At 56.4% G+C, this 11,024-nt stretch overlaps 1 protein-coding gene across 1 annotated transcript in view; it reads right to left on the bottom strand.

Annotated features, from left to right (window-relative positions):
- Positions 1 to 203: 203 nt before the first annotated feature.
- Positions 204 to 11,024, bottom strand: part of SARDH (sarcosine dehydrogenase) — a 61,163-nt gene continuing 50,342 nt past the window's right edge. The window contains exons 19-22 of the mRNA XM_044920555.1: positions 4,554 to 4,716; positions 3,885 to 4,053; positions 2,039 to 2,174; positions 204 to 1,348 (exon numbers count right to left, since the gene is read on the bottom strand). Of these exons, the coding sequence (XP_044776490.1) occupies positions 1,223 to 1,348; positions 2,039 to 2,174; positions 3,885 to 4,053; positions 4,554 to 4,716 (594 nt within the window). The 3' untranslated portion in view covers positions 204 to 1,222. The remainder of the gene's footprint in view (positions 1,349 to 2,038; positions 2,175 to 3,884; positions 4,054 to 4,553; positions 4,717 to 11,024) is intronic.

The raw sequence follows: 11,024 nt of genomic DNA on the forward strand, positions 1-11,024 counted from the left end.
TCTCCATTTCTGGCCCCTCGGGGTCCACTCAGCTTCCCCCAGACTCTCTCGGGCAGGAGCCAGGCCCGCCTGAGAGCAGGGGAGGCTGCAGGTGCTCCCGTGTCGGAGGCCTGTCAAAGCCAGAGGCCCAAGCTCCCCAGCCTGTGGTCTGGCGAGGGGGCCAAAAAGCTTTCCAAAGGCCATCTGAACCCAAACGTCTTCCCACGACTTTGACTTTATTAGCCTGACCTGTTCCAGCTCAGTCCACAGCGGGGCTGGCTGGTGTGTGAGCATCTGAAAGCAGCCAGGGCCCGCCAAGGACTGCCTACACCCCGATCCCCCCACTGCTTCTTGTGTGTGTCCGCAGGAATCCCGTCCTCCCTGTCCCCTGCACGTCTGTCGTCTTCTGTTCCCCAGAGGGTCAGGCAAGCCTGGGCAGGACCGCGTGGTGCAGCTTTGCTGGGGCTGCCCGGCCCCTGGGCTGCCCGGTGGCCATCGAAATCCTGCAGGTGTGTGAGCCGGGAGGGAGAGAGGGCAGGCAAGGGGAGACCCCTCCCACGCCCTGCTTCTGCTCACCTATTTCATGAGCTGGCAATGGTCAGAAGGCTTTCCCAAGTGAAAAGCAGGTCAAGGCAGGAAGAGCTTGCTTTCTAGACTCCCTTCCCTGCTAGCATCTGGGAAATGGGCCATCCTGCCCCATGGCCTGACCGCGGGGACCGAGCCAAGCTGGCATACCTGCTCTATGCTTCCCATACTGCGCCCATGGCAGACAGGTCTAGTCAATCCTTACTCTGTGCCTAATTCCAGACGCACCCGGAAGCTCTCCAGTGATGCTCTGGGCGGTCCGCCTGTCAGGCAGGCCTGGGATTCCAGACGGAACTCCGCCTCCCTGCTTTTACACTGGGTGTAAAGTGCTAACTGAGCATCTTCCCGGAAGCTTGTAGAGGGCCACACGGCACGCTGCCTGAGCCCAAGACTTTACACGGTTGTTTTGTGGGGGGGTAGGGGTTGGCTAGCGACCATCCTTTGGTCAGTGACCACAGGATGGGCCCTTTGAGTCTTCTGTCCACTCAGCTGGTATCTGTTTGGGGGGTTAGCAGGCCTGGAGTAAGAGCAGGGAAGACCCATGTTCTGGTCGGGGTCCAGGACCTGGGCCAGGGTGGCGGGCCCTGTGTGGATGGTCAGCGAGGGATGGAGCAGGTCTCGGCCTCCTGATCCGTGGAAGTTCCGCCCCGTGGGCATGTCAGTAGAACCCCTTCACCCTCTTGTTGTCAGGGTCGAAGGGGGACTTCAGGTGAGCCCGGGCAGGGTAGGTCACCCCCATCCGCTCCAGAGCGTAGTCCCCACTCTTCACAAAGTCCAGCGAGACCTATTGCAGGAGAGGAGGGGGTGGGGGTCACTTGTCCCCTTGTGGGTGCTGGGTTCATACCCACCTGCCTCTTAGAGGGGGCTCGGCCTCCCTTCCTTCCCTCTGTGCCAAGGGCCCTCCTCCCAACCGAGGGGCTGCCCTGAGCAGGTAGGTGCCCCGAGTGCGACTTGACCGCCTGGGGCCCAGCAGAGCCGCGGTCTGGCACCAGTGGGGTTTCTCCCGCAGGATAGGGAGGAACCGGGCTCAGTAGGGGATTATTGGGGTTTATAAAGTGTCACGTGGCAAAATGTGCCCATGCCCGCACATGCATCTGTATGCGTGTACACACGTGTGCATATACGCGTGCACACGGATGCACGTGCCCCCCACGCCGGGAGCGTGTCTGGGATGAGGGGAGAGAGGAGACGAAGGGGGTCCTGGGAGGGTGGTCAGGCGTCTGGCATCCACCGGGGCGCCAGCCCTGGCCCAGAGCCTCTTTCTGACCAAGGGAAGCCTGGAGCTCCCGAAGTCAGATTCTTTCAGGCAGAAAATACAGAAACAGCCCCTGACCCTGCCCGGAGACACAGCCCCATCAGCAGTGACCCGTGCGCCACTCCCACCGCCCCCCACCCCGCAGCTTGGTGCAGGGGTGCCGGCGTGGTGTCTGATGAGGAACCCGGCTTCCCTTAGGGTGGGGGGGTCTCAACTCACCGGCCCGCCGCTGGGGTCCCGGATGTAGCCGTAGGCCAGGGTCTTGTCGATGGCGAACCCAAAGTCAGCCCTCCGGATGTGGCCCACCACTTGGCCGTTTCTCCAGATGGCCTCCAGGCCGAACATGGGCACTTTTCTGGAAGAAGCAAGAGAAAAGGCTGGGGCCCCGGAGCCCCCAGAGGGGGGACCTGCGCGGCCCCGGGGGCCAACCCAGCGCCCCCAGGATGCCAGCGCCCAGGCTCCGGGGGATGATCGGACGAGCGGAGCAGACCGCAACCAGGCTCTGCCTCCCATGTCTGCAGGCAGGCCGCAGGTATTCGGGAGAGGCCCACCTTTCCATCGTTTTCCGTTGACTTCTGAACGATTTAAAACCTTATGCCCCCGAGGCTTGCTTTCTTCTGCCTGGCTCTCTTTTCACAATAGGACGCGTCATTTAGCAAACGTCCTTTTCTTTAGTACGCGTAAGGTATGAGTGCTGACTACACGTTTTTGAAAATTCAGAATAGAAAACACACAGATCAACCTGCAATCACGGCCGCACCATCGCCCAGAAGTAACTGGGCAAGTCTGGGCGCAAATCTTTGCGGACTCGTCCCTCCGGGCGCCTCGTTCATGGTGTTTATGGAGAGCTTGACTGTGCCCAGGGCCGTGCCCCCGAGGAGAGCCCGGGGAAGCCAGGCTGGGACATGATGCGGACGCGGCTATGGATCCCCCACCCCCCCAGCCGAGCCGCGTGGACAAGGTCTGGGGGCCTCTGTGACCGTCTGGGGAAAGGCTGGGACAGACGGAGGGTCTATGGCACACCCTTGCTCTTTCGTCCCACCCCAGTCCTGCAGACCACATGCCGTTGGCAGATGAGGAAACAGGCTCGGGGAGGCCACCTATGTGGCCCAGGGCCCAGAGCTGAGTGGCAGCTCCCTACAACTCCTGGCCGTGACCTTATCAGGATTGGGACCTCCCTGGCTGTAGCTGCGGGTAGATTTGGTGGCCCAGCAGAGAACACCCGGGCAGGGTAAGCCGGGCTGTGGCGAGTACTGTCCAAGCTGCTCCTAGCTCCAGGGGTCAGGCTGCAGGCACTTTCTGGAGGGCCACGGGGCGGAGGGGCTCCGCAGACCCCTGCTCCGGCGGCGTCCCCACACTGGAGCTAAGCTGGTCCCCAGGAGGTGGACAAGCAGCCTGACGAGGCCCTGCCTGACAGGAGCCCGGGGGGAAGCAGCAGGACGATGACAAACCACAGCTCCGCCCCCTCTGCCCCCACCCCCCCTTGAAGCTCCTGACACTTCTTTTGACGGCTCCAGAAATCTGGGAGAAGTGGTTCCATTTGTGGCTACCTGTCAGCAGCAAATCAACCAAGCCCGGCCGCCGTGGTCCGGGAGACCGATGCTACTCAGATTCCCATGGAGCCGTGGCGGGGCTGACACCAGCCTGGTGCTGTCATTTCAGAGTCGCTGGCCCCAAGTGGAATCCAGGGACAGCACAGGCCCAGCTCCCGGGGACAGAGCTGAGCCACCTGCTCAAAGCTGCCCCCTGGGTGGGGGGGCTTGGGTCCCTGCAGCGTGGGCTCTCCTTCCTGTGGCTGAGTTACCCTGTCCCCTGGCACCCAAGGTCTCCATCTGGAAGTGGGGAAGGTGGCCCCAGCCTGGGCAGTGGGGAGGATGGAACCAGAACACAGCGGGAGGTTCCTGCTCAGTGACAGGGATGCTGGGCCTTCGGCCTGGATCCACCCCCACAGAGGTGGCTCGGCGGCGGCGCGCCTTTCTCTCTCCAAAGCTGTGTTTGAGGAGGGCGTGCCCTTGCCATGTCCCCTCGGGCCCTGCCGCTGGATGCAGGACCGCGGGCTACTCACTCATCCACCGTGAAGCACAGCAGGCGTCGGCGGAGGCCCTCGGCCCGCTGCTTCTCCAGGGCCTCCCGTCCCAGGAAGGGGACGGCCGACTTGAGCTTGCAGGTGAAGGCCAAGCCTGCCTCCAGGGGACTGTCATCGGGGCGCAGGTCGGCATGCCAGTGCCGGTAGCCTGTGGGGAGGAGAGCCCGGGGTCAGTGCCCGGCAGTGGGGGATGGGCTCCTCTGAAGGCCCGGCGAGGGGGGCGTCCTCGCCTGCAGAAGGTCGCCTGGGCCAGCCCCCAGCCTCTGCACTGCTAGCTGAGATGCTGGGGAGAACCCGGGCAGCACTGCCCCATATTCTTCAGACCTCCCAGGGAAAGCCAGGTGCTGACTCCCAACCCAGCTCTGGTCCCGTCCTCACAAGGCCGGGCAAGCACCTCTCCCGCTCATCCTCCAAGTACAGGTGTCAGAGACCCCAGCACCATCCCCAGGCCCACGTGGAGGACCGCGTTCACGGGCAGTGCAGGAAGGGTGCAGGGGCGGGGCGGGGGGGTGCGGGCTGGGGAAGCAGGCATGAGGGGGTAAACAGGAAGCAGACTGGGGACAGGAAAGAAGTACAGGGGGGCGACAGCCCCGTGCCTACAGCATGGCTCTGGGTGGCCCACCGGCGCTGCGTGGCTCCCACACACACCTTTCTCGATGCTCAGGGAGTCGATGGCCCGGTACCCGGCGTTGACGAGGCCATGCTTGGCGCCTGCAGTCATCACAGCCTGGTAAACGGGTACACAGGCTGGCCTGGGCACATGCAGCTCCCAGCCCAGCTCCCCCACGAAGGACAGCCTCATGGCCCGCACCTGGGGGGACAGGGCACGGCTCAGACAACCCAGGTCAAGGCCCAGCTGCCACTTACTGATGGACAGTCCCTACTGTCACCATTCTCATTAGCTGGCCCTGGGCCCAGGCCGGCCTGCCTACCAAGGCATGGGGTCTCCAAGGACAGAGCTCCAGGCTCTGGCAATCTTTAAGGGGAAGAAGGGGTGCCAGTGGGAGAAAGTGCATACAAGGGTCCCGGGCCTCAACTCTTCTCAGTCACTGTGTGAGTGTCCATGACCACAGACCAAGGACTTAAAACAGCAGAAGTGTGCTGTCTCCCAGTTCTGGATGCTCGAAGCCCCACGTCCAGGTGTCAGCAAGCTGTGCTTCCTCTGGAAGCTCTAGGACAGGGTCCTTCTTGCCTCTTCCAGCTTCTGGGGGCCGCAGGTGCTCCTTGGCTTGTGGTCACTTCCCTCCATTCTCTGTGTCACGTGCCTTCTCCTCTGTGTCCGTGTCTTCTCTACTTTCATCTCTTATCAGGACACTTGTCATTGGAGTCAGGACCCACCCTGATCCTGGATGATTCCATCTCAAGATTCTTACGTTAATCCCATCAGCAAAGTCGGCAAGTTCCAACTAAGGCCAAGCTTGCCGGTTCTGGGTGAGGGTTGGGACGTAGACCTCTGTTCTGGAGGCCACCATGCAAACACCACAGTGACTCTGGCAAGTCCCCCAGACTCCCTCTGGCCTCAATTTCCTCCTCTGTAAATGGGGCCAGGAGCCTGGCTTTGTCTGTTTCAAGAAGCCCCGAGATGTGTGTGCAAGCGAGTTGCTGGGAGGTCGGCGGCGCAGCTCATGGCTCACCACGGCTGCACTCCGTGGGTTCAGAGGCATCAAGAAGGGAAGCAGACAGGCGCTGAGTCGTCCCTGTGATTGCTCCCTAGCCTGGTCAGCCTCGGCCAGACGCTGGGCTCTGAAGACAGACAGCCTCTGTCCCCAGGACCCGAGTCTTGGACTCAGCCAGAAGCACAAGGCAGCTTTGTGGCAACCATGGCCAGGGTGGGCCAGTGCTGGGAAGGAAGTCACCTGCCTGGGACAGGCCCGGCTGCAAGGTCAGCGGAGTCTGGGGCTGCAGACAGGCTTTCCAGGAGAGCTGGGGCCGGGGCACAGAGCTGGGGCGGGCACGTCGGGGAGGGCAGGACAAAGGCCTGCAGCGGGGTTGGAAGGACCTTATCATCAGGCTGCAGACATTTGTGAGAGTCACTTCAGTGAGACCTGGGCCCCAGGGGGCCCCCACCCCCACATAGATGACAGTGCTGTTCACACGGTGTCCCTGGGCTAAGTTCTGCACATCACGTCACTGGAGCCCTTCTCGGCCCCACACGGTGGCGGAGACCGAGGTAAATAACATCCAGGGGACGACACAAAAACAGAGGCACCGGGCCCAGCCTGAGCACACGCATCTCTGGTCTCTGGGTGCGTGTGGCTGGCACACCTCTACACCAACCAGGCCAGCAGCAGCACGGAGGCCACACCAGCAGGGGCCACGACTCCCTGCCCGACGCCGATGGCCGGGGTCTTGTCCCCGCTCGGTCGGTTTGCTGGCATGTCATTTACACACCTGGCAAAGGGGTCCTGCTTCCTGGCCTTCAGGCAAGTCCTTGAGCCCACAGTGTCCCCACAGGTGAGGTCAGCCCCAGGACCATCCTCGAAACAAAAGGGACGTGGAGAGAACAGCCAAGTGCAGAGCTCACAGGGATGGAGGAGCTTATCCATAACATCACTGCCGTGAGCTTAGCTAAGTCCGCCTGTGCAGCTCCTGTCTACACAGGAGGGGGCGGAGGCCACTCTCCCAAACACAGACCTGGCTCCTTATAAATCTGACACTTTAATCACATTGCTGCCGAGGGGCTGGATTCTGAAAGCTTTTGAAACAGTGAACATTTGCTCTGAGTTGCCATTTGCCCAGGCCTCTCAAAAAACTCAAAATTGACACAGAAAATGTACTGTTGACATTTCCCTGCTTCCCTAGTGCAAGCCGTGGGCCCCTGACAAAGATTGCCTTGTCAACGGGGTTCTAATTTTAGACAGCCCACGGAGGAACTTGGGGCTCAAAGCCAATCTCATTTTGAAACAGGAAAAATCATTTTTAAAGCTCACCCATTAATGGCCCAAGATTGCAGGTTCATGTCAGACGCACATGCTCCCAGTTAAGTAAGAGGGTCAGCACTGGGGCTCAGTGTGAATTCACCGGTGGGGTGGGATAGAGCTATCCCGGGCTCTTCTGGGGCTCCCAGGAGCCCCACGAGGCCAAGGGCTGGCGGGCCTGGCTCTCCACTGCACCCTTGTGCTTGGGCCCAGCACACAGTAGGTGCTAAAAAAAAAATACTTCTTGAATGATGGAGGAAAACAGGGGCAGATGGACCTCTGCTTCTGGCAAAGTGAGGGAAAGAGTCTGGGGAATTCCAGGTGCCTTTCTACATTCACAGAATTACTGGTTCTCGAGACATCCTGCATTTGTCTCCACTAAAGCAGTGGAGTTGGGAGAGTCCTCATTTCTTCTGAGTAGGGACATGTAATAAAGGGAGAAAGCTGAGAATGAGGATAACTGGAACATGGGCTCTGGGTCAACCAGACTCATGTGGGTCGACCTCTCCCCGCCTCTGTGCCCCTATCTGATAGATGCATGAGACCATTGCTTGTGATCATTGAGTTCCTGGGAAGCATGTTGCCTGATTCACAGTCATCTGCCAGTAAAGATTGGATTGGGTTGACTTTAAAAGCAAGCCCCAAACTGAGGCAAACCCCCTTGCAAAACAGAGCCCCTCTCTCTTACAGGAACCACAGGCCCTGGCTGGAGTCACAAAATCATGGAAGGTCATCAGGAAGGGCCTTAAAGCAGGTCTTATTTAAACCCTTTTCTCACCCTGAAGACCCCCCAAAATACTGTTGGAATTAATAAACACATTCAGCTAGGTTGTAGGATACAAAATCAACATACAAAAATCAATGGCATTTTTCTACCTTAACAATGAACAATCCAAAAAGGAAATTTTTTCACAATTCCATTTATAATAGCATCAAAAAGAATAAAATACTTAAAAATAAACCTAACTATGGAGGTGAAACACTGCTACACTAAGACTACAAAACTGTGCTGAAAGAAAGGAAAGATGATACGAGTAAATGGAAAGACATCCCATGTTCCTGGATTGGAAAACAATATCATGAAGATATCAATGCTACCCAAAGTGATCTACAGATTCAATGTATCCCTATCAAAATTCCAGGAGTACTTTTTGCAGAAATAGAAAAATCCATCCTAGCTTTCACAGGGAATCTCAAGGGACCTCAAATAGCCAAAACAATCTTGAAGAAGGATAAGGCTGCAGGACTCTCAGTTCCTGATTTCATAACTTACTACAAAGCTCCCATAATCAAAGCAGTGTGGCACTGGCATAAAAGCAGACAAATAAACCAGTGGAAGAGAAAAGAGAGCCCAGAAATAGACCTTCATGTATGTGGTCAAGTGATCTTCAACAAGGCTACTGAGACCACTCAATGGGAGAAGAGACAGTCTCTTCAACAAACGGTGTTGGGAAAGCCGGATATCCACATGCAAGAGAATGAACTTGGACCCTTATCCTGCACCATATACAAATTTTAACTCAAATGGATTAAAGACCTAAGACTATACAACTCCCGGGAGAAAACAAGGGAAAGCTTCACGACATTGGACTTGGCAATGACTTCTTGGATTTGACACCAAAGGCACAGGCAACAAAAAGCAAAATTAGTCGCATGGGACCACGTCAAGCATGAAAACTTCTGTGCCTCAAAGGAAACAGCCAACAGTAAAAAGGTGACCTACAGAGTGGGAGAAAATTTTTACGAATCATATATCTGATGAGGGATTAGTATCAAGAATACATAAAGAACTCCTACAACTCAACACCAACACAACAAATAACCCGGCTAAGAAATGAGGAAAGGACTTGAACTGATATTTCTCCAAAGATGATCTACAGATGGCCAATCAGTATAATGAAAAGGGGGGTCATTATCACTAATCCTTAGAAAAATGCAAATCAAAACCGCAATGAGATACGACCTCATACCCATTAGGATGGCTACTATAAACAAAAACAAAAACGAAAACAGAAAATAACCAGTGTTAGTAGGGATGTGGATAAATTTGAACCCCTGGGCCCAGCTGGTGCAACTGCTAGGGAAAACAGTGTGGAGGTTCCTCAAAAAAAATGAAAAATAGAATGAGCACATTCCAACAATTCTACTTCTGCGTAGATGCCCAAAAGGATTGAAAGCAAGATCTGGAATAGATATTTGCCCACCCATGTTCACAGCAGCATTATTCACAATAGGTAAGAAGTGGAAGCAGCCCATGTGTCCACTGACAGATGAATAAACAAAATGGGGTCTATCCATACAATGGAATATTATTCAACTATTACAAGGAAGGACATCCTGACACCGGCTACAACATGGATGAACCTTGAGGACATGATGCTGAGTGAAATAAGCCAGACACGGAGACAAATCCTAATCCACATTCCACTTACATGGAATTAAATTAGTCAAACTCATAGAGACAGAAAGTAGACGGTTGGTTCCCAGGAGCTGGGGGAAGGAGGAATGGGGTTGTTGTTTAATGAGTATAGAGTTTCAGTTTTGCAAGATGAAAAATTTCTGGAAATCTTTTGCACAACAACATGAATATAGTTAACATTACCGAACTACATGCTTAAAAAAGGTTAAGATGAGGGCGCCTGGGTGGCTCAGTTGGTTAAGCGACTGCCTTCGGCTCAGGTCATGATCCTGGAGTCCCTGGATCGAGTCCCGCATCGGGCTCCCTGCTCGGCAGGGAGTCTGCTTCTCCCTCTGACCCTCCCCCCTCTCATGTGCTTGCTCTCTCTCTCATTCTCTCTCTCTCAAATAAATAAATAAAAATCTTTATTAAAAAAAAAAAAGGTTAAGATGATAAAAACAGAACACGCTTTTCTCCGTGGATGGACACCTAAAGCCCAGAGGGACTGGGTGATTTGCACTTTCTTGATGTTCGGGACACCAGGAGCAAGGGGGAGGCAGCAGATGCTGACGCAGGGAGGTGAGGGGCCCGCTGCCTACAGGAGCAGCCAACACCATCCCTGGCGACTGACCTCCCTCTGAGTCTCTTCTGCAAGCCCTGCATGATATCGGTATGCGCTTCAGAGGCTCCTAGGAGCACTCAACAGAATCATCCCCATAAAACCCCAGGCAGGGTGCTCACCATCGGTGAGGCGGGGCTGTGGGCATGCCCGTTTTACTGATAAGGAACTGGGGGCTCAGGGGAGAGCAGCCGCTTGCCCCAGGCCCACGGATGTCCTGGGAAATGTTTGCTCATCAGCTCCGGTGGCCGGGGTGTCCCTCTGTAGCATCTATCACTTTCTGTGGTATAAATAGCCCCACGTGGCCGATTTCAGGCCCCTGACAATTTCACCACCGCTCACCACTCCTCCTATACATTGCACCGCCCGCTCTCCTGCCCGGGCGAGCCCATTCCAGCCACTCGGAGGAAGCCCACGACTGGGAAGCAGCCACGCAAGGGCTCAGCCAGGGTTTCCAACGGTAGCGCACGTGCACAAAGCTGGGAGACGCACGCTCCCTGCCCTGGACTGACTCACTTGACTATTTTTGGGTGGTTGGATTTCAGTAAAATTTTGGGTGCTCGGGTGTTAGTAAAGATGTGATTCAGGGGCTTGAGCCCATGCTTGGCGCCTCACTGCCCCCCCGCCAGCTATCCGTGGACATGACTTGAATCTGGGGAGATGCTGGGTCACCGCCCCGGCTCAGATCAAGGGCCACGCAGGTGCCCAGGGCAGGGCAGGCCATGTGGCTCCCGTGGGATGCCCTGGGCATGTGCGTCACCAGAACAAGCCTGGAGTGTGCCTTTCTGGGTAAATATCACAGGAGGGCTCAAGCAGATGCGCCCACAGACACAGGCCAGCTTGTCCAACCTTTTCAGATCACATTAGCTCATGGCAGTTTTACAAGTTTCCAGGCGTTTGGTTGTGTAACAGCACCCCCGAAACAGCAGGCACGTCCTCCAGCTCAGCCATCTCTTAAATAGGTGAGGATCCCAGGGCCCCTGGAGGCAGGGGATGGGCAGGGATCTGAGCCTGGGCAGCCCTCTGCCTTGAATCTGCAGCAACGGGGAGGGGTGGGGGAGGTTGGCCATAGGTTCAAGGATCTTCGTGTTCCAAACCCCCTGGAGGCTCCCAAGACATCCTTGATTCTAATAATTTTCTGCTAGTGGGATGTGCAATTCTTCCCAGTGGTCTGCTCCTGAAGG

This window comes from Neomonachus schauinslandi, chromosome 13 (genome assembly GCF_002201575.2).
Source record: "Neomonachus schauinslandi chromosome 13, ASM220157v2, whole genome shotgun sequence".
Lineage (NCBI taxonomy): Eukaryota > Metazoa > Chordata > Mammalia > Carnivora > Phocidae > Neomonachus > Neomonachus schauinslandi.